This window comes from Amblyomma americanum, chromosome 3, assembly GCF_052857255.1.
Source record: "Amblyomma americanum isolate KBUSLIRL-KWMA chromosome 3, ASM5285725v1, whole genome shotgun sequence".
Classification (NCBI taxonomy): Eukaryota; Metazoa; Arthropoda; class Arachnida; order Ixodida; family Ixodidae; genus Amblyomma; species Amblyomma americanum.
The window spans coordinates 198,224,962-198,251,405 of NC_135499.1; the positions used below are offsets into that span (position 1 = coordinate 198,224,962).

A 26,444-nucleotide genomic window follows, 5' to 3' on the forward strand; every position below is an offset into this window, starting at 1 on the left:
GACGGACGAAGACAGAACACACAGCACGAGCGCGCTCGTGCTGTGTGTTCTGTCTTCGTTCGTCGCTAGCGCTCGTGCTGTGTTCTGTCTTCGTCCGTCGTCTTGTTTTCGCGCTCCTTTTCTCATGGATCAATACCGACTCCCCCAACATTCCACCCTTGACATTCTACGAATATTAAATGGTTTTTTCAGGGGCGACGTGAACTGCAGCGAGGGTTACTGTTTCGTTTGGTTGTACATTACCCGAGTTGTATACTGCTTTTTAAGTGCGAAAAATGATTTAGCTCACCAGGATACAGGTATGAGGCAGATCATACACCTAAACTTTTTTTTTTTCCTGCCATCGTGAGGAGGCCTTAGTTTCAGGAAACATCTGGCCCCACCGAGCAAAAAGAAGTGGTGGAAACTGGCCGCCGCTATCAGTTTTGGGGAAGACTGTCGCCAAGATCTTAGAAGTCGCTCTCAGTGCCGGACTTTTTCTGAAAGACAGGTGTGGCTGAGTCACCTCCCGGCCGAATCCGTTCCAGTAGAAGCAACATCTCTGAGCACTGCAGAAGGGAGGAAACTAACCATTTATTTGACCGGGCCGATACAATGCGGAGTGTCTTACTGCGATATGACTTTTCTGTCTCCGAACAAACACCTGCAGTTTCTCCACGTGGCTCCGAAGATAGCAGATGAAAACAGTGGTAAGCTATTACTACTTTTGCCTTAATCTCTCCTCAAAAAGACTAGCTTGAGTGTTGCAGTGAATAAAAACTACGTATCAGCGATTACGTTAGTTTTCCTAGCGCATCACCTGACCTAAACACCAACGTCACAGTTCGGTTGATAAAACCGAAACAGCACGAGAGAAAGAATTCAATTATGAATTACTTGGCGGTCGTAAGCGAATACGACGCTGTAATCCATGTATTCTAATATCTAACGCATCATTTGAGGGAAGAAATCAAGCAATACAATTTGTTGTCTATATATTCCATTGGAAGGTGTCTATTGGAAGTGGCACTCTGTGACACCATATGCGCTCAAAACAGCAACAACGTCCCAAGCATGCTCTAGAACAGCTTTTTCAAAAGCCGTCGTTCTTTGCCTCACGAAGTGCGGAAAGAAACATGGTTATTCTATTTTACCTAGCCAGGCCTTTGACCCCCCTCTTCCTCCTCCCCCTTTCGCCCCCAGGCAACGGTCAAGCAACCATCAATTCATGGTCACTCATCATGTTACCAATTTGAAAAAAAAATGCAATCTAAGTTTTCTTTAATCGCAGTGCATCGAACAGAAGAAAAAAGCAAGCTCAGCGCCTCGTCCCGACGTACTTGTTATTGTGCCTCGTCCTTAGTGCGCTGCTATAAAAACTACCACTGCATCGAGCACATGCATGCTCTTATCATTGTGAGCAGAACAAATGTGTACAAAGCGTGGGTGACACGGATAGCATAGCGTGTACATCCTTACGCACGCCGCAGCCTGTATACAGCGAAGAGCAAAGCATGCATTTATGTAATCCGAAAATTCTACCAGTTCAGCGCGCATATATACTCAAGAGAAGCATGAAAGATAAACGCCGCGGGCAAAAGCACGAAATGAACAAAACGAATGTATATATACATGTACAATTTACCTGATTCTGTCGAAAATGAATGAATTAATTAATGAATGAATGAATGAATGAATGAATGAATGAATGAATGAACGACAAAATGAGCGGCTAGCTTTCGTATTACACTACACACACTTGTCGCGCTTGATATTTACCCGTCAAATGAGTCTTTTGGTTTCTCTAGGTAATCGGAACAACTTCCAGTAATTTCGCGAGTGGTTCGTGCACTGGGACACACGCCGCACCCAGGCATTTAGCCCGAAAAACGCTGCGCGCGCGTCCTTCCTAATTCGCAAGCAGTAGGTCTCCCAGCGAAGCGTGGGTACTGCAATGGCCGCCGCCGCTCGGAAAGCAGTTCGCAGTTCATAGTTATAAATGGTTATTCTATTCAACACAAAACTATGTCTTATTCAACAAATTTTATTTTATGCCACAATTTTTTAGTATTTTTATTTTGTTAGTCGCAAATAAAAATTTCCACGACACATTTTTCACTTCCTGTAATAGTACAGCTTCCGGTACTTTGCGGCATTTCCAGTAGTCAACATGGCGGCAGCAAGCGTTACGGATAGTTCGGCGCCAGTGAAAGTAGGTATTTGCTTGCTGTTCATTGAAGTTGGATCTGCTGTTGTTCTTTATTTCAACGGGCATTTCAGGCTTCGCTTTGTTTTCAATTGTCTTCTTTGCGGCGTTGGGAGGAAAGCTTAATTTCAGTCGCAATTTGTGCCAGTCATCATGCGTTTTCTGCTGTAGTTTGTTTGATAGCCGTCCTACGTAACAGTCTGCCCATGCTTAGAGTGCATGTGTTGTTAAAGTGCAAATAACCATGACCAATGCTCATAAAACGGTTGCTTACTCTGTGTTGTTGTCCTCGGCATAGGTGACCATGTCACTGACCTCTGGGAGATGGGTATCTTTACATAGGGAAGCCGTTTGTCAGACATGTAGTGTGCTTATATCAAATGTCCTTACAGATGGAGGTCGATGTATTACCTTCTAAGGGAGATGGGCTGAAGCAGTACTACATAACAAAGATCGAAGAACTCCAGGTATTACGTGTTTTGTCGTTCGCAATACTAGGGGCAGCTTGAATTGAAAGGACAAATGCTCACTTTTTTTCCTTTTTCCCATTTCAGCTTGTGGTCTCTGACAAGACGCAAAATCTTAGGCGACTGCAAGCACAAAGAAACGAACTTAACGCCAAGGGTGCGTTTTCTTTCTCGCATTTCATTATTTTTGTGGTTTCATTGCGCAAACTGAGGTTTCATGGTGGTATAAATAAGAACGTGCGCCACTATATCGTAACTCCGCCCGTTTTAATACGAATACTTGTCATGTACCCGCGCTTAAAACTTCGTGCTGACCACATTTGAGTAAATGAGTCAATGTTTTGCCTGTAGTAACCGTTTGGCAAGCATTCTCCATGTAGTAGTGGTCGTTGTTGGATCTTGTCGTTGCAGTTTCTCTGTACTGTATTTTATTTTGTTTGCCGTTTCTGTTTGGTTCTGAACACTTTGTACTTGTTCTTACAGTAAGGATGCTTCGTGAAGAGCTGCAGTTACTGCAGGAGCAAGGATCCTATGTTGGTGAGGTCGTGAAACCGATGGACAAGAAGAAAGTTCTTGTCAAGGTAAGCTCACTCAACTTTTGCCATAACAAGACGTACAAATTGCCGCCATTTATTCGGAGTTTTTGGCTGCTGGTACTAATAATTGGAGGCTACTCGTGAAGGGAAACACTGGGATGCACGCTTAGCACTCGGGAACTGCAGCAGTGTCAGTATGCATAAAAAGGTGGTAGTTTTTATTGGTGTATTTGTGCCCTGTTTAGGTCAAAGGCTGTCCTGTTTCTGTAAACAAGTTGCTTGATTCTTAATGCGACTGGTCAGCTATGTCACTGTGATTGGCTGGATGTGCATGTTACACTTGCCGAAAGCCATTTTATTTGGAAACATGTTTTGTTTTTTCCATGCCTGAGTGTAGGCATATTTAAAAATTTACACCAAAATGGCTTCATATTGATATTCATATCTCATCTGCACTACAAGCTACACGAAGCGAATACCATTTCCCTCATTGCACTTACTGTTTAACATAACTAGGTTGGTATGTGATTAACCGCAGGCAGACCTCAAATGAATTAATTTTTATTTGCTATTGCTAGCCAGTGACAAGAAGTATGCGCATTGTGTGGGCATGCAGCTACATGATCTTAAACTTATAATGTTGCGCTATGCTGTTGTGGCAGCTGTGGCTAGATTAGTATTTATTTTGTTAGTCTATATGGGTGGTTCTGATGTTGTATGTAGAGTCTTGATTCCTTTGTTTCGTGTCTATGGGGGTGGTTCTGATGTTGTATGTAGAGTCTTGATTCCTTTGTTTCGTGATCTTTGGTCACTTGAGATCATGTGTAAAAAAAAAAACCATCACGTGCCATGTCTATGCTGTAGGCCATCTCTTCGTGTTTTCTTATAGGTACAGGCCATCAAAAACCTGGAAGCTTGGCAGTGCTGTAGTCGTAGTGAGTAGTTATGAATTCTTGTCACTGCATAATTTTATGCTTGCTTGTGTTTTTGCAGGTCCACCCAGAAGGGAAATTCGTGGTAGATATTGACAAAAACATCGACATTGCGAATGTAACCCCCAACAGCAGAGTAGCTCTGCGCAATGACAGTTACACACTTCACAAGATATTGCCAAACAAGGTTAGTGGCAAACACTTCTCTTGCGTTCCATCTAAGCATATATTTGTTTTTGCACCCAGGTACTGTATTTACTCAATTATAATGCGCACCTTTTTTCCGGAAAAACTCGTCTAAAAATGACGTGTTTTAGAATCGAGTATGAAAATGAAACTACGTCAGCAACACCCTAATCTCATCGGCATCACGACAATGGCGGCTTCGTCGATAGACTAAAAGCTCTTTAATTGGACCCTCGTTAATTCGAAAATCCGGATAATTCGAACAGCTGGCGCTGTCCTTGCTGGCACACATGTGACTCTATGGCATCCGACACTCGCTAATTAGGCTGCTATGTGTCATGCGCCGGTTAATTCGAACAACTTTGCGAAGACAGGCTGCGTCAAGGTATGACTGGCATGGCAAGCGATTGTCAAAATATCCTTACTCAAACCTGAATTGCATGCTACAGAGTTGCCCACATGACTCTGACTTGCGCGCAATGGAAGGCACAACGAAAAACACATGGTCCCCCCGCCTCGAGAACAGTCCGACCGCTTAGCTTCTTCGGTTTCGCTGTCCTGAGGTTCACGCCAGCCTTTGGTGATGGCGGCTGATTGATTAATACTTTATTAAAAATATGGTTGGCACGGAAGCCTTGTTGCTATCAGCCACGCGTCAGCCAGCCAACTGAACACAGCTGCATGCAGTTTAGGATGTTGATTGGCACCTTTGCGTGTGTCTCTCGCTTCCATCTGTGTGGATCTTCTAGTGCACTGAAACTGTGTGCTAATAGCGAGCTGCTCACTCTTCGTGTGGGAAGCATGAAAATCTGGGTGCATGTTACAATTGAAGAGATTGCACTCTTTTTTTTTTCTGACCATGAAAAATGGGTGCACCTTACAATCGAGAGCTTGTTAGAATCGAGTAAATATGGTAATTTCAGCTTCATAGCACTCACTTGTCCTTGAACATACATTCTTCCCATTACTCTCTGGGTGTAAAGGGCTTAAGAGCAAGAAACCGTTGTCCAGAGGTGCTGAGGCAATATGCAGACATATCCCCAGAACGTTCTTGGATGAGTCTGAAAGAATTAAAAGCGTAAATTTACAAATCTTTAAAGGGACTCAAGTTGGCCTGTATATAGTGTACCGTGTGCTAACCACTGCGAGACCACTCTCACTGAGAACGGAGCTTTTATAAGCTAGAAAAGAAAAAAATAATGAAGTACAGGTGTCATCGCTGCCACCAGCGTCTTTGAGGGATTCTAGCATTCTGATCACAAAAATGAAATGCTTGTGATGAGTGAAACAAAAGGGCTACACTTCTTACCTAGTTGTGAAAGTTTAGCAGGGAATGGCAAACACGTCCCATTTTGCTACTGTGGTCAAACTTCAGTAACTGCCAGCTTGCCTCAAAGCATCATATTTTTGCCATAGATACATAACTACTGCAGTTTTTGAAAGCGTATACTGTGGTGCTACCATTAAAGGAATACCACATTCAGAGAAATGCGTCAAACACTATGAGATCATAGATTGATATAATTTGCCACTAGTGGTTTATTTGAGTGGGCTCGGTAAGGAAAGTGTTTAACATTTTCTATTCCTAAGAGCACAGCAGGCATAGTTATTGTTGTCCAGTACTTTTTTGCCTGCTGCTATGTTGCTCCGAAGTGAGGAATGCGGAATGCATTATAGAGGCTGTTTGCAGTGTGAATACAAAGTATGGGAGCGAAAATGAGGAGTGTTTAAAAAAAAACGGGATGGGTTGTAAGGCGATGCAGACAGCCGTGGCAGTTTTGAGCAGTGCTTATGTGATGGGGCTTCAGGTGGATCCTTTGGTGAGCCTTATGATGGTGGAGAAAGTGCCCGACTCTACCTATGAAATGGTGGGTGGCCTCGACAAGCAGATCAAGGAAATCAAGGAGGTGATTGAGCTACCCGTCAAGCACCCTGAGCTCTTCGAGGCTCTTGGCATTGCGCAGCCTAAGGTAAGCCTCGTGCAGCTCTTCCTGTGTACTGAAAGTAAAAATTTGTCCTGTTTCTCTAGTCTTTGTAATGCTGCCTTCATCTTAAAGGCCAACTGAAGCAAAATTTTACATTGACTGGAATGGCTTCTTTTAATATGTTGGGTGTGTCATGTGACTAACCGTGAAGATGTTTACTTCTTAGGAAAGCTCTAGAGCAGACGACACATGCACCTGGCAGCGTATCACGTAGTTAGGCAACTTACCAAACTTGACCAAGGCCCCCAACTTTCTCTAGTGGAAAATTTCAATTTTCAAATACCACAGATACAGATTAAAGAATCTGCAAAATTCTGCAAATTCAGAATTAAGAATCCGCGAAATTTCGTGGGAAACTTAAGGTGTATGAAAGAAACATGCAGGTTTATTTTCTGAGCACACGTGTTGCAAATTGAAGGTGGCTGTTACTGATAGCATTTTCCCACATTCCTTTATTTCTCGCCTCTGGATACAAAAGGATCATTTGTCCTTCCTTGGATGGGTTATTTTTATGTTTCGATTGGATTAAGCCTGTTGTGTTTATGAGGTGCACGCAGGGTCATATTACCTATTTTACAGTTTTTTTAGGCAGTCCCAAACTACTGAATGTAGCTCAGCATCAAGTAATGTTTGTGTTATTTTCACTCAAAGAATGGCGCTTGTTTGATACACAAGATCTCTGTAATGACTGCAATGGAGGAGAGTGTTAGGGTCACTTCTTTATTTCAGCTCAGAAAGAGAGGACATTGAAACCTTCACCTTGCTCATCTTGCTTAGAAATAATGGGTGCAAGGTTTCTTTCACGGGATTTCGATTCTTAAGCAGTTTTTCAGGTAAACTTTCCTCTCAGCAGCTTGGACTAGCGATTCTTGACTAAGTCCAAGCACGCTTGCAAATGAAAACCTTTTTTCTAGTGAAAACCTGACCTGCGGTGGATGTTCCTTCGGCTATGGTTGGCCTGATTAGTTTGGGATTTTGTTATAATCATAGTAATATTAAAAAAAATTTCCCGAGGTCTGAAACTCCTCCTTCCATTGTATTCATGCAAATGAGGTAAATTAGTGTTCTTCCCATCATTCTGTCATGCCTACTGATGCCCGTAACAACAGTTGTATCGAAGAATGAGAATTTGACTGCCAGCACAAAATTTTGCAAAAAAATGCTTATCCGCGATTTTTCGTGGAATCACGGGAATCAAGGGGCCTTAGACATGATGTAGGTATTTACCGTCGAGAACCTTCCTTAAGCCGGAACCACCAGTAATGAATGGATTACGGACTGTGTGGATTCAAAGGCTGGTGGCTGAAATTCAGCTTAGAGTCTTACTGTGATGGCGTGGAACTGTGTTTTGAAATTTTAGTCTAGATTACCATGTTGCAGTGCTGTGTAATTGTTGGCTGGCATGAATGCGCACTCTGCATGCTTTTATGAGGTGCGATAAACATGAGACGCTGTGCTGCATATGGCGATCTCCTTCCATGTTGCATTCTGGTGAGGCCCTTGCTTGGATTGGTAAAAATGAATCAAAAGTCCGCTTCGTCTGTTACCATTCTGGCTGAAAAAGAGGGTTTTTGCAAAAGTTGTACTAGCAGTGCTATATCTCCTTGGTGACAGATGATAGCAGACGCCCTGAAACAAAAGGTTGTCTCCACTCTCATTCTTTCATGGTGCTGTAAATTCTTGTGATCGGCGTTTGCATTATTAACAGTACACTCATGGAACTTATGCCCCCTTGCTGTGGTTTCTATGGCAAGCAGAGAGCCTCCTTTGCAGTTACACATGAACATGGACGTAAGCAAAAAATTGACTGTTCTCCTAAAAAAAATTAGGGCGTGTTAGTGATTTACAAGTGTCATGCTGGGGTAATGGCAGTTTTGCGGAACAAAACTGAGCTGGTAACGAAGAAATGTTCCCGTGAAGCCTGAAAAATGCCCAGAGCGTTTTGTTTTTTTATTGAGAGGGTCTCTACATGTAGAGATACAATGCCTTTCGCAGAGTGGTTCTTGATAAAATTAGATGGAGCCTTTCTAGCTTTTCATTGCATACATCTCCTACTTGAATGCAATGGTTGCAAATGTAATCCAGCTTTGCCGTCAGCGATACGTGTACATGTATGCATCTCTGTGCTATGTGTATAGTTGGCTTTCATGGATGGCAACAGTTGCAAAGCTTACTGTGCAGTTAATTAGGGCACGAAGCCAAGGCTGTATGCTTGCTTTGGTTGAACCAGGTGGTGCAGGGATGTATCATTCTGCGGCTTTCCGTATTTTCAGTAGATGCTTAGGTCTCCCTACATAGTGCACTGTGCAAGATCATTTTTTTCTTCTTTTGTTCATGACTACTTTTGGGGTGCTACAGCCCATGGAAACAGCCTGTTTTTCTCGCACTTATACGTGCTGGGCACTTACGGGGCATTTTTTTTGCAGGGTGTCCTTTTGTATGGACCTCCTGGCACAGGCAAAACGCTGCTGGCACGAGCTGTTGCCCACCACACAGACTGCACCTTTATTCGTGTGTCTGGATCGGAGCTTGTGCAGAAGTTCATTGGTGAAGGCTCACGGATGGTGCGTGAGCTCTTCGTCATGGCCAGGTTAGTTTCTTGCTTTTGGCCCAAAACTGGGGTATTTGGTGCCCATCAGACTGTAGTATGCTGTGGTCATGAGTTTGAAATGGAGATTTACAGTGCACAGCTGAAGCTGCATGTAGTAGACTGGGAATGTTTGCTGAAGAGAACTTTATTGATTAAATATTGTGCCTGGGAGGTATCGAGAAGGTAGCCGGCAGTATGTCTGGTAAACATTCCTGTCTTCTATTGCTTCACTAATCAGAGTGGTTTCACGATGTTTCATCGACTATTAATACTCGCACATATGTAATCTCTGTAGCTTGCTATACCCTACAACGAGTGTCTGATTATTAAAGTCCACTTTGTTTGAGCTTTCAGTAAACCTGTAACATGCATTTGAGGCATATGAGCAGTCGATTCCTGTCAAGCGTCTAGGATCCATAGTTTATATGAAACATACACCGATGTTTGCGATATTTCATTCAAGTTATTACAGTAAAACCTTGTTAATTCGAAGTCATTGGGATCGTGAAAAAGTCGCTCATCCAGCTTGAAGCCTTGCTGGCCAAAAAGAAAGTTGACTTCAAATATAAGTCGACGCATACCATGTCCCCACCCTCGTGTTTAGTTTTGCCACCGCCACATTCTGCTTTGTAGTTTCCCGCACGATGGCATTGTGGCTTGCACATAACTCAATGCAACAAATGCATAATGATGTACATTCACAAGGGCAGCAGTGTGAAGCCAGTGAAGATCAAAAGTGAAAAGTTGTTCCACCCTGCCTTCCACACTCGAGTGGGGCCCGACTTACTAGTGGCCAACCAAACTGCAAATCCTGTAATTTCGAATTCCGGTGCGACGCGTGCACTGGAGATGGAGATGATGAGAAGTTTACCCTTGTGCTACCTACTGCTCGCTCGGGGAAGCGATCACCAGCGCGAATGAGCCTGGTAAACAGCGCGCAATTCGAATTTTCTTTACGGGAACATATTTGCATAAGGATTAACGACTTTTTTTGACACATGGAGCCCCTTGCATCCTGCCAGGAACGAACACTGGCACGGGGCATGTACTACCTTCCACTCGTCCAAAATTAGCTTTGCCCACGCAAATAGCTTGGCTCCACGTATAGGTTGCCACAGCAATTTAACACAGCGATATGGGAGTTGTGAAACCTGACTGAGGGATCTGTAGCCAACATTGCTTACCGTATTTACACTATTGTAAGTCAACTCGAATGTAAGTCCCCCCCCATATCGCATGTCAGGAAAAAAAAGGGTGTGCCTGTGGGCACATTTCAAAATAAAAATGTATTAGTCACAGGGCTACTCATCCACACTTGCGCCATCATCCTCACTAGCGCTGCCGTCATCATCCACTGCTGCGGTCCCAGAGCATATCATTCTAACGTCATCATCCTGTGAAATCCCGCACTTTGTAAACAACTGCATCATGCATCGCGTGGAAGAGCTGAAAATTTTGCCTTGCTGTAGCCAAAATGCCTGCATCACTCATTCTGAGATGTCAAACCCGTGGCTTGGTGCGCAGTTCATTTCTTCAGCGGAAAAAATGACAGCCATCTTGAGCGTAGCAGTGAATGAGCGCCGGATGTTTACCAGACCAGGAGTACAAATGGCCATTGACGAAGCAGTACATTAAAAGCTGCTAAAATGTGGCCGGCAGTCGTTATTTGTGCCGAACAGAGCCAAAGAGAAACTATGCTTGAGCGGCATCGGTGCTTCCATCCACTATCGACACTCCCTGGAAGCGCTGCCCTTCCAAGTGGTGGTGCCACCGCGATTGGTGCAGTGGCACTTCCATCAACTATAGACACTTTCTTGATGATGATGATCATGATAGTGAATTTTAATGGTGCAGGGGCATCTGCGACCAAAGAGCACCATGGCATCAGGTATTTTTGTCGTTCAAAACATGCGTGTAGAATAGCCAAATGCATCTGGGCAGAGCCGTGGAGCAAATATAAAATTTCAACCACACTGTAGCATCCGTGATATCTCGTTTGTCTCACCTTTCTTTACGGTGCCATGCTTTGGTTTTGATTGTAAGTCGACCGCCTCACTTCGGATCTTTCAAATAAAAAAAAAATAGGTCGACCTAAAATTGTTTAAATGGTATTTTGTACATGTGTGTGTTGCGTTTGAATTTGTATTTTTCATTCTCACTATGCTTTTCATTTTGTTTACTTGGGGCTAAAAGCAATTCTGTCATGCTGCAGGGAACATGCACCATCCATCATCTTCATGGATGAAATTGACTCCATCGGATCGTCCCGTATTGATGCTGGCTCAGGCGGTGACAGCGAGGTTCAGAGAACCATGCTTGAGCTTTTGAACCAGCTGGATGGTTTTGAGGCTACAAAGAACATCAAGGTGGGAAAGTTGTGATGTTTCTATGCACCCCTTAAAAAGTGTTGTGGGCTCACTGATGATGGATTAGTTTTTGGTGTCGTGCATTTTGTACAACTCTCCAATGTTTTAGTACCACCTGGGGAGGGTGAAAGCAAGAGAGAGAGCACCGTGTGGTTAGGGCATGCGCAGAAATTTTGCTGCTGGAGTGAGCATTGTCTGGCAGGCTGTCTGTTCATCTTGGTGCACACGAACCCCTCCGTGGCCCATTTATGAGTAGTATGTTTGTCTGTGTGGCCAATGGCACGTTTCTGGCTCTAGTTCTCTGCATATATGTCATGTGCAGTGTACGGTGCTCCGCCTGGGAAGCATTTACGGCCACTGTCCCGAGAGCATTGGTCTTGAAAGTTCTTGAAATGCCTTCATAAATGTTCCTCCAGAATGCGTTTTAAAGCATGATCTGCTTATGAGACATAGTGAGACACTAATCACACATAGCTGCTATTTACCACACATAGCTGTTTGCCGCGATAGGCGACAACTCTATGCACGCACATCATGCCTTGCTTCTGCTGCCAACTTCATTGCCATCGGTGGGAGGCACGTCGTAGGACACTCTCGAATGCTTCGAATCGCTACTCGAACGTTCTGTGCACTTCTGTATAGGGGTTATAGGTAGTTAAAAAGAAAAGCATGGTAGCATTGCTACGCTGGGTGCACACCTGGATTCTATATGGTAAATGAAGTGATCAGCGAGAGAGTGAAAGGGGAGAGATAAAAAAAATAAATCTGCATTTACGTGAGCTCTAGCTGGGGTTGCTCACACGAAGCACAACAGCCTATTAGACAACGCTTGCTCCTGCAGCATAATTTATGCACGTGTTCCTACTCCTTCACCCTCTTTCCACTCTGGTTCGTTCCGGTGCCGTTGCGTTGGGTGGCTGATGCTTCCTGTGTATTATTAAAATCTTCTTGGAGGGCTCTACATTAGAACCTTGTTGACGTTTGTTTTTTTAAAATAAAAACACGTTACCTAGGTAAACGTATAATCTAAATCACCAATTTCTGAAAAATGTAACTATGTAATGAGTAGGGCCCGGAACTTTAGGCATTTGCCTAAACATCCCTATAAATGCCTAAATGGTGGATTTTTGGGCCTGCCTGCCTTTTTGTCATTTTCTAGGAATACTACCTATTTAACCGCACTTGTTGCCTATAAATGCCTAAATCCAGCTTTTCGGTCCTCGGTGCAGTTTATCAATTTTGAGACATCTAAATCTAAGTATGGTGAAAGGTGCGCACCAATGCACGCACAAAAGGCGCGGGTTTCGCCAAACGTTTTTCTCGAACTGTAGCTGCCGCAACCAAAGAGGTTATATATAACCTCCGTGAGTGTAACCCGACACCCGAACCGGCACCGTCCAGCCGGGGACCATCACCTCAACACGCTCCGTCCAGCCGGGAACCGTTGTCTCAACGCGCGCAAGACTCGTACACTCGCGCATTCACTGCTCGCTGATCGCTCGGTCGACTCTCGGCCGCCTAGCCCTTCGCAGAGAATAGCCACTTCTTCGCCTGCCGCTTCCAGAACACGCAACACTGACTTGAGCGGGCTCACAGCCTTTGCTTCGTTAGCACTGTCCATTTAATTTCGTATCGACATGCTGAAAGAAAAGGCATCGAGAGGCGCTCGTTGCAGGCAGTGGGTTTAGCAGTTTGGAGATGTTTTTGAACTGATAAAACTGTGCATTTCGGAAAAGTGTGCGAAACTTCAGTATCAAGTGAGAAGCGATGCCATATAGCGCAACACGTTGCTACCAACAAGCGTATTGCAAAGCTGAAGCGAATGAAAGAGCGGACATCGCAGCTTCTACTGGCAGAGGCTTTCAGCGGTAGTTCGACAGTGAAGGAATCGTCATTTGCCAAAGAGTTGTGTCAAGCATTTTTGGCGGCAGATATCCCGTTGTGGAAACTAACCAACAGTGATCATTCGGAGCTGTCTAGAAAAGTACACCAAGCAGCGTGTTTCAGATGAATCAGTGCTTCTCAAGAGATACGTGAATGTGCGCTACGAGGATACTCTCGCCAAAATCAGAGATGAAATTAGGGACAACTACACTTGGGTGTCAGTCGACGAAACCACGGACGCTACCAGGTGGTATGTGGCCAACTTCATCGTCGGAACATTGAGCCCAGAGAAAGCCGGACAGGCAATCCTGCTCAACACAGATGTTCTAGAAAAAATGAGCCATTCTACGATAGCGCGTTTTTTCACTTCATCTCTGGACCTTCTGTGACCAGGAAATATTCAGTATGAGAAGGTTTTTTTGTTCGTAACGGAAGGGGCATCCTTCATGTTCAAGGCAGGAAAGGGACGGACGCTTTTATACAACAAGATGGTTCACCTGACCTGCATTATTCATGCAATGCATCGTGTTGCCGAATGTGTCCGGCTCTCTTTTCCCCAAGTGGACGCACTAGTATCTAGCACAAAACAGGTGTTTCCTAAATCTCGTCAAGAATTGCTGTTTTCCACGCCACAGCTCCTGAAATTCCTCTGCCGCCAAAGCCTGTTGTGACTCGATCGGGAACATGTATAAACATAGCAGTATATTATGCACGTCACTTTGTAGTTGTCAAATCTGTCTTTGAGGAAATCAAGGATGATGCTGCGTGTGTGATCAAAGCAAGAGCAATGTTCGAAGAGACTAGTTTGGAAAGAGACCCGATATACATCAGTGCAGACTTCTCAACATTGACGGAAATAGGATCATTGAAGGCAGTCGAAGTACAAGCAGCACTTCAGGGACTGGAAGGAAAGGGCGCTACTGCTTCTACGAAGATGCAACAATTGGTAGAAAAAAATAGAGGCCTAGAAACAGTTTCCCAAATCGGAGACCTTCTACGCGGAGACGATTCGGCCACATCACCTGAATGCGTGAGCCCCTATGAACACTCATGTTTTAGGTTTGTGCCACTAACTTCATGTGATGTCGAAGGAAGCTTTTCAAAGTACAAAGCTATACTTAGCGAAAACCGAAGGAGCTTCAAGTTCGAAAACCTGGGAATGTGCTTTTTTGTGGCGTGCTTCAATTGAGGACTGCGTACGCTCTGTGCTTGACTGATAAATCTTGTACTAATAAATAAAGGGTATTATTCAAAGCGCCTATTTTTGCTTTACAGCGCCTATTTCCATATTTTTTAGAGCCTAGATGCCTGCCTATTTCGGGGTTCTTTAGTGCCTAAATTTCCGGGCCCTAGTAATGAGGGACAATGTATTTATTGGTGATTTCAGTTTATAGAAATGTCGATTAGCATTCCTTGGCACAAGATCTGAACACCTCCTTTTCTAATGCTTGCAGAATTTGGTCTGCATTTGCATTGTCCTTAGCTTGGAAGAAACTTTACTACACCTGGTCAATCGACTGCAATGATGAAAGTAGCCAGGATCTCGTCCTCATTGTTTTCGGACGCTTTGCACCCATGTGCCAATGTGCTGCAGGGAAGCCACTGTGGCCGCTGACTGTTGCAGCTTTCTTGTTCAAGCTGCGTCCCGTATACCCGGCCCGCTTGTTTGTAAGCATGCCATTGTAGTTCTAAGATGCTTCTGACCCTTGTCCTTGGCTCTGCGAAGAAGGTGCTGCATTTCTCTTCATGTCATGTCCCCATGGGAATGGCCAGCTCATATGTTAGTGCTTTTTTTTTTTTTTTGGCGCTTTGCCCTTCTGGCATTTAGGCACCGCAGAGAAGATATTATGGTGGGTCGATCCAAGAAATATCTATATATATATAAAAAAAAAACGAAGCAGGTTCCGCAGCGAAGAGAGGAAGCGAGCTCCCGGATCACCGCACGATTACAACGACGCGGCGGCGCGGTTGCGGACAAAACGCAGCCTCCTCCGAACACGCGCAGAAAGAAAATGGCGAGTTCGTGTGCGCTGGAAAGAACTGCACGCATACACGACAGCCTCTCCTCCCTTCCGAAAACAAGCGCAGGCAGGCGGCGGGAACGTATACAGCCATTCTGAAAAAAAAAAAAAAAATGAAACAGCGCTCGTCTTTTTCTTCACCCCCTTCTGTTCTTACACACAACAGCGCCGTGAACATTCCGGGCGCACTTCCTGCAAGGAATGAGACGTTGCGAGAGTCCCAACTCTGTCCTCTCTTTCGAGCCGCTTCGTATAGTAGAAGCAGAACAACGGTCTTCCCTCCAGACGGGGTGACTGGTGTTCCATTCCACCTTTTTATGTTGCGTGCCCCCAAGTTCAGCCTACTACTTCTGCACATGTGCATCTGGTCACTAAACGCACTATATGACAGAATTTGTATAAATTTCGAATATAGTTGCAGGGAATTGTCATGCGGGAACACATTGATTGAGAGGAAAGTAGTGCAACTCTGTGGGACATTTTTGTTCCTAGTGATTTTGAGTGTATGATTTGGGGAATCATTTGGCCTGGGCATGTATCAACAGGGCTCCACGGTGTATTTTATACACTTTTGCTTTTCTGCTTAAAAAGGGATAGTGCAGTCCTTGTTGACACTCATGTTGACGCAAAAGTTTTTGACGCAGAGCCATTATTATAGTTTTCAAACAAATATTAGGGTGGCAAAAATGTGGGCACGTTCAGTGAAAAAGATGTTTGAGTGCCACTGCAGTAGTTGACTGAAATTTTGTGTGCTGTAGAGCTTTCCGGTGAGATTTTTGAACATTGTTTTTCAAATAGAACCACTGGTAGCCGTTTTGGATAGCTCTTGGCATGCCAGACATTATGGCATGCTATAATACACTTGTCGTTGTACGTTCTGTGTGTTGGTCAAGTTTTCACTGTGGCAAGCGATCAAGTGATATATCATCCATGTTCGCCCTTCACTGTAGGCCTTGTAGTAAGCTTGTGCACGGGGGTGCTGTCTTTTTATTGTGCACATTTGGGCTGCTGTTTTCTTTGGTCGCCAGATGGGTTGCTATGCTGACTGGCACAGTGTGAGAGAGATCAGCATCTCTGTTTTATGATAGCATAATTGGCATGGCAACTGTGGCCTACTGGACCCAGAGCTCAGTTATGGCATTTGAAGTACCCCCACAGAATCTATACAGTAGATTATCATTGGTGCGATCATGGCTGATATAAAATTCGGTACAATGTGAATTTATAAAATTCTCGGTATGAAGGGCATTGTGAACAATTTAACAAAATTTTGAGTGTGAAATGTGGAAGCTGTGACTGCTGTCAGTAATGGGGTAAGGAGGCCCTGACAGGTTTTGTATTTTAAGCAGCACTGGTCTTTAATATGTCAATGTGGTAGTGACACAGCCAATGCAGTAGGGAGGGTGGGGTGGCATTAGGATGCTGTGTGCTCTACACATGACTGCGCTGCCTGCACACTACCAGTGTCACGAACACCAGTTGTGCCGATCGTGCAGTATGCACCTATAAGCACAGAGTGGGGCACACTCTGCAGTAACTACTATCGCCAGTAACTACTATGTACCCACAAGCACTGAGTGGTGCAAGCTTTCTTGTTGCAGCAGTTATATGCAAGCTAATGGATTCAGCTTTGCAAATATTGAGAATGTTTGGGAATTTATGTCTGCTTGTTATAACAGCTTTCCAAATTTCCTCGAGCCATAAGTAAATTTTTGGAAATGCATTTTTCATGCTTGAACATGCAAATCTTGTTTGTTTTGTTGTTGCTAGGGGATCTTGTCTGCTAACCTCTGAAAGTTGGCCTCAGTTCATGCCCAAATTTGCAACTGATATTGTTAACGGGTTTAAGACTGTAGTGCCGTATAAACTCGTGTAAGGGCTGCACTTTCTTTTTTTTAATCTGGGTGTTAATTTTAAGTGTGCGGTTCATGCACGAATAAAAAAAACTGTAAAACCGTATTTTTTTTTCTTAATTATCTAGTCCAAAACGGGATGCGGCCCATACACGGATGTGGCACTTACATGAGAGTAGACGGTACTTGTATGTGCAGTGCATTTTAAGGCCTCTTGCATACCGCTAATATTGATGCACACAAAAAAATGTGGTTGCAAATATATGACCTAGCTGTAACTGAAATCTGTATTGACTTCTACATAATGTTTCGCTTGTCAGGTCATCATGGCGACCAACCGTATCGACATCCTTGACCCTGCACTGCTGAGGCCGGGCAGGATCGACCGGAAGATTGAGTTCCCTCCGCCAAACGAAGAGGTGGGGCATTCTGTGACAGCACAGAATTTCAGCTCTGGCTATTGAAAGAGCTAGCAAAACACATTGTGATATAATTTGCTTCCATTGTGATGTCATGTGCATATATCAGTTCGAGCATACATCTGTAGGGTACTTTTGAAACTGAAAGCATTTCCTGGGATACCTTCCCGCATTTTCATGGCATATTGTGCCACTTTTGCATAGTTCCCTCTGCATTTTTGCTGTACAAATAATGCCATCTTATGGCATAGATTATTGTGAGTCATTATAACCGTTTTTGTTCAGATTGGCTTGAAAATTATGGCAGGTGATTGTGCTGCCATGGTGTGAAAATTCCAGTTTCACAAACTGTTTAGCTGTCCTTCACTAAATGTGGTACAGAGTAGTGGCTTCAGTCAGGAAAACTGTTCCCAGTTTAAAGTCTTTTGGGTTTGAAGAGAACCTTGCATAAAGTGCTTTGCAATCCTGTTTGTGCACCACGCGCAATGTGCTCAGCAACTACATTGTATAGTAATGCCCTCCAGCAAGCTTGATGAGAATCTGTGCGAGGTGGAAGAACAGTGCCATGCCACTCTAGAAGCAAAAGTGCCTATTGAAATGTGCAGCCCGTCAAGTTTGCAGTTCAAAGAATGGTCTGCAAGTAGTGTTGCCAGTACGCAACCAAGTTTCACGAAGGCAATGTAAAGCGAGATGATTATGAAGTAGTACGACATATATGTGAAGTACAGTAAAAGCTTGATAATTCAAACTTCAAGAGACCGGGAAAAAAGTTCATATTATAGGAAGGTTCGGATTATCGAATGGCCCCGAAAAAAACTGTCAAGAACTGCTTGCATCCCGATGAATTTATTCGGGGAAAGACTGGGCAATGGTTGCCTGATTTTGATATGAGAGCAGCACAGCAATCACTATTTCGCAGGTTTTCATTGATATTTTAGTGTGTGCATACTGTCGCGACCATTCAAGCAGGACTCTAAATAATCAAGGGCTTTCTGCAACCTTCACAGTGCAATGCAGTGGAACTCTGCTGCTACTGTGTCACACCCATCACACCCATATCCCTTGTGTGTGAGGAGGCTTCACCGCACAAACTGTGAACGGCACTTGACGAGGGCCCAGTTTCAGCACACTGAAGTACAAAACCACGCGGACGGAAGGAAGAGAACGGCTCAGCAGCGCTGAAGCAATGAGGAAAAGGGGGATGGGTAGGGGGGGGGGGGGAAGAAAACAGCAGTGACATGCCTGTTGGTATCTGAAACGATGTTCAGCTGAGTTAGGTTAGCTGGCTTATGCTGCAGAGGTTTTTATCACTTGATCTCACCCCCACCACTCTCTACGCATGCACAGCATTGCTATAGTGACAGAGACGCGATTAGGCATGTCTGCTTCCCACGGTGTCGCGGTCCTAAAGCTTGAGTTGCGCTATTTCGAAGATTTTTTGCTGGGCCGGTCATGCCTGAACACAGCCTTCATTCAAATGAATCGGTGCGAGACCCGTAGCGTCCAAATTAGCGAGCATCTGACGCTGTAGATTTTCATGGGCATTGGCCGGGACCGATCCAGCAGTTCGAATTATGCCGATTTCCAAATTAAAGAGCTTTTTCTGTAAATGCCTTTTACTGGCATTATGTGGCATAAGTGAATGCATCTGCATTGCTTTCTGCTCTGTGTTAGCTCTGCCATTGTAATGTTTTCACATGACATCAAAATATCATTGCCGCTGTTGTCACACAGAGTAGATCTTGCATTACAGTATCATATATCAGTGCAAAATGAGTATGGCAGGTCGCCACCACAGCTTTCTTTTGCTCTTTTCCTTTTAGAATTTCAATAATTGGTTTTTTATCTGTCTCATATATCGTTGGACACCTGAACCCAGCCGTAAGGGAAGGGTAAAGGAAGGAGTGAAAGAAGAAAGGAAGGGAGAGGTGCCGCAGTGGAGGGCTCCGGAATAATTTCGACCACCTGGGGATCTTTAAAGTGCACTGACATCGCACAGCACATGGGCGCCTTAGCGTTTTTCCTCCATAACAGCGTCGCTTGTCTTTCCACTTGTATTGCTTTGGCTTCATTGCTCTCATCACACTGCAGGCGCGATTGGACATCCTGCGCATCCACTCGCGCAAGATGAACCTGACCCGAGGCATTAACCTGCGCAAGATTGCCGAAATGATGCCCGGTGCCTCTGGAGCTGAGGTCAAGGGTGTGTGTACAGAGGCTGGCATGTACGCCCTGCGAGAGCGACGTGTCCACGTTACCCAGGAGGACTTTGAGATGGCGGTCGCCAAGGTAAGTCAGGCTTCTTTCTGCCAACTGTGAAAGTGTGCCAAGATGCTAGCAATGATACTTACGTAATGTTCACTGTGAAGTTGTTTTCACAACTTCTCAAGGAAATTTTGATGCAGCAGCACATGATTGCTGCATTTATACTTATCTGCTTATTCCTCATGTTTCAGTTGGTACAGATGGCTTTATTTTTTTAGATGTGCCAAGTTTAAATTTCCTTCTATTCTTAATTGAACGTAGTAGTAGTAATATTAGTAGTAGCATGAAACTTCTATTCAGCAGCCTTCATGCGAATCGTTTGGCAGGTCCTGGGCCAAGGTGACAAGTGTGCGTTGCAGGGTCAGATCCTGGGAGGCGAGCCCGATGGGCCGCGTTGGGAGGGGCGTAGGATAGGCAGGGCACTGGGAGGCTGTGTGGTACTGTGTGCAGCGGTGTCCTATATTTTTATCTTGTAAATAATATTGTATAATATCATTCTGTGTGTTTTGTTTAACAAAGCAGTCTGCATGTTAGCTTGTTCATGGAGGATGCCGTGCTCATGCTTCACTTCGCTTTATTACCTTAAACGCTTCCTTTTTTGTGGGTATTACGTAAATGTACATAAATACCCTTATGCACGAACAAAAGAAATTAAGTACACATACATTCACAGTTACATATGGACATTTCTCAACTTCTGTTGAGTAAGATGTGCAGCAAAGCATTCTGACTTGCCATTCGTGTCTGAATGTAGGCTTTGCAAATGCAAATCAGTGCACTTGATGAGTTACGTTTGATTGAAGCATGACAATCTTGTAGATTCCCTGTACAGTAGAACCCCGCTGTTACGTTTTTCATGGGGCTGCGAACAAAAAACAACTGTTGCACTCGGGAGACATAGTTGCCGAGAAACGTGCATGAAAAAAATGTGCATTGTTGTCTGCATTTTTTTTTTTATTCTACTAAAGGCAGCATGCTTGTCTGGAATTGACAATGCTTTTTGGCCCTTGCGATCTTCCGCATGCACAAAATGTCCTAAATGCCATGCTGTGGCCCTCCGTCTGCCGGAGCAGATGTTGATGGAAGAGAGGCAGCAGCGAAGAGAGAGGCTGTGCAGAGCGTGCGTAGTTTGGGCACTCGTGCGCACTCCTGCTTTGTTTTCGTGGCAGCCACTTTAATCCTACACAATCCTCATCAGTTTTAATGGAGATATTACCATTTCTGAGCTGCAAGCTACAAGGCAAACACGGATGATAAAACATGCCTCGATGCCAAGCTGCACAACTGTATCTCACACAGCATGGCGTCTGCCATGGCATAGTTTTGTTTTCGTGCCTTCAGTCGTTCGTGAACATTCAGCAATGGTGATGGGATTGTACGAACATACTTTAGGGTGGCCGAAGAAAAAAATGAAATGAAGTCACCCTACCCGCACCACCTAAGGAGGACTGCAACATGCCGGAAGCCGTATTTGGCAGCAGCTTAGCACTGATGGAGTCTAGAGTCCCAGCCTGGCCGATCTGTTGTTGTCGTTCCACGTGCGTTAAATGCAGGCTGTCCAAATGCCTGCATTGGATACAGTACTACAACGAAGTGACATTCGCGACATAGCATATGGGAATACTGCCACAGTTGTGACATAACAGCCGAGTTTATATTTCATGGGTTTGTATGGAAGCTTAGACAGAACTGGCTCGCGAAAACATTGCAGCCAGGAACATTATAGCAAGGTTCTACTGTGGCGGAGCACGACAATACGCCAGGTGTTGCATCATATAAAGGTAAAGGGGGTATTCTCGTGACTTCATCAGCCTTGTTTGACAGCATATAGTGGTGCAGAAGGTGGCATGATGGGCACAGCAAGCACTAGAGGATTTGTCTGGTCGTGTGCACAGAGGATCGTCGAGAAGCTTTTCACAATTAATTTTTTGCCTCTGTCTGAGGATGACTAGTGTTTTGTGTTGATAGCGCACAACTCCAAGGTGCAGTTGCCTTGGCAGGTTCTTTCTGCACCAACAACGCCGTGCACCGTGGCTGCCTGCACGGTGGGTGTGACCTCTAAGGAGCTTGCACTGCAAAATGATGTTAGCTGTGAGTGGTAGAGAATTGCACAGCACCTGGTGAATGCTGGTGAAGCTGTTTATGGCGGAGGTTGGTCTTGTGCTGTTTCCAGAGAACACTTTGACAGTCTTGTTTCTTGCATCTGCAGGTGATGCAGAAGGATGCTGAGAAGAACATGTCGATCAAGAAGCTGTGGAAGTGAGGAGCTGAACCTGTACATAAGAAAGGCAAGGGTGCACTAGCTTGGTTTGACACCTTGCTGCTGGGCTGTTGGACTTGTTGCTGGTCAGACCTGTGCACCACGACTGAGGAATTAAAATTAAAAATGAGTGCCTGCTTCTCACCTCATGTTTCTTTGGTGCAGTGGCAAGACAGTTTGCTGCTGATGTGCTACTAAACTCATGAAGCAACAAGTGCCTCTTGTGTTCCTTATTCAAAGGCTAGGAGTGTAGGCCTGTTGTACTGTGTTTTCCCCACTCAGAGCCGTTGTTCTTACTAGGGTATGTGTGACAGTACTTGGTAAAGGGGCTGGTACTTTTCAGGTTTACAGTGGAGCCCACTTATAACGGCCACAGATATAGCGAATGCTTGCTTATTATGAACGTGTGAGGCCTGTGTACTGTGAGATGTCAGTGCACGTTAAAGAACCCCAGGTGGTCGAAATTCCCGGAGCCCTTCACTACGGCGTTTCTCATAGCCTAAGTCGCTTTGGGACGTTAAACCCCCATAAACCAAAACCAAACCTTATTATGATTGTGTGTAGTGCTACCGTTGTGATGTAAACGTGATGATAGCAATGATAAACACGCCATGATGTTATCAGTGCGCAAGCGTGTTATATCCTGCCAGGTGGCACCTTTGGCACCTGGTGACGACAAAGTGTGTGTGCCTACTCCTGTGTTCTGTGCACTTACACAGCAATTTAAGGCAAACTACAAACTACGCAAGAAATGAAAATAAAGTGTCTGAACTACCCACTAGATGGCGAAATAACTCCACAGTGGCCCTGGCAGCACTGAAATCGCACTTGAAATCGTGCTTGTAAGATGGCAGCAGTTCAGACGGACTGACACCCACAGGAAATTTTTGCTGGGTAGCTTGGCTGTAGCTGCCAAAAGGTGAATGCAATTTGAGTTTGTTTGTCCTGTGCTGGGCTCAGATTTGCTCATTTTTTAATTGCAAATTTTGGGGATTAACGCCTTGAAGCGACGCATGGGCTATGGGGACTACGCAGCTAAGTTCACAATATTGCCACAGTATAACTTTCATCACTGCTTTCTTCGTGTACTTGTGCAACCAAGATTTCCCGCAACAGATTGGCACTAGTGCAAGAAAGATGGATTGAGGACAAAGGCCCTCAATTTCAATGTCATTGACTACTGCCTCTTTTTCTCTAGTAAAGCACACATGTTAATTTAAGACTTATGAGAACATGCTCAAGAAACAGTTCAAGATATCTTGGTTCAGTTTAAGTGTAGGGTTGATCTGTTCGGTTTTTACTTCTTGAAAATTCGGTGGGCTTTTTTCGGTTTTTATTTCAGAATGCCAGGTTTTTTTTTTTTTTTTTGACAAGTAGAATACTGACTTTTTTTCGGCCATTTATTGTAGCAATTCTATGCGGTCAAAAGTCACTTAAATGCCGTCTGGGTGTTTTTCTCATCCTAACACTTTATTTACAAGTAAATAATGTGCAAATGGTGGTACTTGGAGCTGTGTATATAGATGAAATTACTGTTGTCATTAAAACACAAACTCAGGTTAAATGAGGTAGCTGGCAGACAAAAATGGAAGAGGGAGTTTACTTGTAAGAACTAGGTTGACATTTATTTATTTATTTATTTCAAAATACTGCAAAAAAAAATGTTATTGCTGTCGCTCTGGGTTGAGCACAGAGGTTGGGCATCACGTGGTCTGTGTGTTGATGACAGCGATGGGGCTATTGCTCAATCATAGCTTTAGCCAAAACGTTTTTCATGACACCCATGCGCGGTTTCGTGTCAGTGTCTTGCATGCAGTTGATTAACCTGCTTAACAGACTAACTGCTTTAAGCAGGTGATGATAGTGAACAAACAGCGCTTCGCTAGAACGTTACAAGGAGGCGATGCTTCTCATTCTGCATAGATGTTTAAGCTAGAGGAGTAATACCTCAGATCACACAACTGCGCTGCTTGTCCAGCAACACCATTGTCACATCATGGCCATAGCGTCCCTACTTTATTTTCAACCTTTACTGAGTGCAACTCGCATTCAACAGCCAGCATATTGCGCCTCGCATGCCAAGAATACTGACCGAATTCAGAAAAATGAATTCGGCATTCCTAGTTGTAGTATTTTGTTAGTGTTTTAAACAAGACATATTATGAGTATATGCAGGTTGATTACACTTACCTTTATATTGGCATAACTGGCAAAATAGAATTTCCGCTGATTGCATTCAGTTCTGCTTCTATTCAGCTTGCTGATGATGAGTGCCAGATCTTATGTTTTTTTTTGGCCACCAAAGCAATTTTACATTTGCATTTTTCCACCGTGTTTTGTTTAGTATAGTTGTAAATGCATCCTGCCTTGATGAGCATGAATTTCATATAGTATGTCTGTTCATGATTTGTCATCAGCTCATGGAAGCAAGAACACATTTTTTATAGTCAACATATGAGGATATGCTATGTGCTAGCTGATCTTATGATTGGAGCATGATCAAACCTGTACACTTTGTGCCAATCTGCAGAGTATCTTAATTCAGTATTCCAGATCATTTATTAGGCCATTCAATATGTACAGTATTTTTATGTGCTCACCTTTACGCAGAAGCCTTAGAATGCGTTGCATTACTGTCGACATATCAGCTGTGATGATAACTACAGTCGCCGACCGATTTTTCGGACTCGAAGGGACCCGAAAAATGGTCCGAATAATCGAACAGTCCGAAAAATTTGTGAAGTACAAGAAAACCACTTCATTGAGATGAAATCGGCTTAAAATGTCACTGATTTTACCTTCCGGCAAATTTCTCTTGCTGGCGACGATTTGCACCTGTATTTGCACCAAAGTTGTGCTTTCACTGTACACGCTAGACAGCAAGGTCACCGCATTTAGTTGGAATACTTCCCACGCTTCTTTGACGGACCCGGCAGGGCCATGTTGTCCACAAACCGAATGCGCACCACGCCGCTTGTCAAACACGCAATAATAAGGCAGTTTTCGTTCAAAGCGGCGGAACCACCGGGCACAATCACAAAACGGCGAACGGATGTAACTTCACGAAGACTGAGTGCCACTCGGCCGATGCGGTCATAGAAACCCAAGTGACGAAACGGCGAATGGCGAACGTATGAGACCTGTCGCGGTGGCTCAGTGGTTAGGGCGCTCGGCTACTGATCCAGAGTTCCCGGGTTCGAACCCGACCACGGTGGCCGCATTTCGATGGAGGCGAAATGCAAAGGCGCCCGTGTGCTGTGCGATGTCAGTGCACATTAAAGATTTCCAGGTGGTCGAAGTTATTCCGAAGCCCTCCATTACGGCACCTCTTTCTTCTCTCAGTCCCTCTTTTATCCCTTCCCACGAAGATGTGAGATAGCTCCTGCACAATTTCCTTCCCCCTACAACCAATTTTCAACGTATGAGACAAGCGATAACTGCCCCCGACAACGTCGGCGACAGAAGCAATCTGACGGCGATGACAATCTGGCTGCCACCTCAAAGTGTCAGAGATCGCAGGGACCTCTACTGGCAACAATGAGGTACCGAAAGTATGTCAAGCCAATCCAACTGCAGTGTAAATGCACCTCAATCCAAGATGGCACCTTTTGCACTGGCGAAAAGATGATAAGATGGCCGATTTGGGCCCACAGGTGATTGAAATTAGTCTGAAAAATCAAACTTTACGAGTTTTGAAGTCCGAAATATCCATCGCGAATATGTATGCGCTTTTGTGGGGTGACTGACGGTGTGCCTCATCGAGGTCCGAAATATTCTACAAGTCCGAATTACCCGTCGGCTACTGTATATGTATATTGAATAGTTCATACACAAGTTTCTAGATTTTTGGATAAGCGTTGTAAAATCTTAAAAACATTTGCCCGCAAATATTGTTCCACCTTTAGATTTATCTGAAAAACTTAATTTCGAGGGTTTATTTGCGGACAGTTACCCTTCCCATATCTGTGATTAACTGTGATGCAGCTATTGCATTTTTTTTTTAATTTTTCTGTTAAATTCTGAAAGTGCAGTGGTATAGCAGCATTGCCAGACTGGTTTCTGCACACTGCTGTCTGCAGTATGCACAAGATTGCTAAGACAGCACAGTCATCTTTGAGGTGTGTGACAATTGACTTCATCGAAAAAGGGCAAGTGCTCTTGGCTTATCGCCAAATTACTGGTGATCCTATCAACATAGATCATCTGTAGGACCAAAGTGCATTGCACATGCTGCAGTTATTCCCCCTAGGCTGAAGCTAATGTCTGTTTACTGAGAGATATTAGAGTTTAGTTTCACGTACGTAGAGGGTTCACGGTCGCAAACATGAGAAGTCTACGTAGCCTGCACGCAGGTCGTTTGAAACCCTTATAGTTACACGTACGCGAAGCACTACGCTTAGCGCCATCTACTAAGAAACACAGACACTGGTTGTAGCCTAAATCATCCAAGACAAGTATTTAACCCAAGCCATTCATAGTGAGACCGTTGCTATGA

At 44.4% G+C, this 26,444-nt stretch overlaps 1 protein-coding gene across 2 annotated transcripts; it reads left to right on the forward strand.

Moving 5' to 3' along the window:
- The first annotated feature begins 576 nt into the window (after nucleotides 1-576).
- Rpt6 (26S proteasome regulatory subunit Rpt6) lies at nucleotides 577-22,093 on the forward strand. 2 transcript variants are annotated; one of them, XM_077659544.1, is made up of 11 exons: nucleotides 577-689; nucleotides 2,578-2,652; nucleotides 2,740-2,809; nucleotides 3,136-3,233; nucleotides 4,182-4,307; nucleotides 6,115-6,276; nucleotides 8,718-8,881; nucleotides 11,094-11,247; nucleotides 17,326-17,424; nucleotides 19,516-19,713; nucleotides 21,899-22,093. In XM_077659544.1, the coding sequence occupies exons 1-11, from the start codon at nucleotides 678-680 to the stop codon at nucleotides 21,950-21,952; spliced, it is 1,212 nt and encodes a 403-aa protein (XP_077515670.1). In that variant the 5' UTR covers nucleotides 577-677; the 3' UTR covers nucleotides 21,953-22,093. The 2 variants fall into 2 exon arrangements, with proteins under 2 accessions (XP_077515670.1, XP_077515668.1); XM_077659542.1 differs by lacking the exon at nucleotides 577-689 and adding an exon at nucleotides 2,075-2,191.
- Nucleotides 22,094-26,444: the final 4,351 nt, after the last annotated feature.

Excerpts from the sequence above, each read along its gene's own strand:
- Rpt6 (XM_077659542.1), top strand. The coding sequence starts at position 2,150 with ATGGCGGCAGCAAGCGTTACGGATAGTTCGGCGCCAGTGAAA. Across the intron at positions 2,653-2,739 it reads CAAAGATCGAAGAACTCCAG|CTTGTGGTCTCTGACAAGAC; the intron begins GTATTACGTGTT and ends TTCCCATTTCAG. Across the intron at positions 17,425-19,515 it reads TCCCTCCGCCAAACGAAGAG|GCGCGATTGGACATCCTGCG; the intron begins GTGGGGCATTCT and ends ATCACACTGCAG.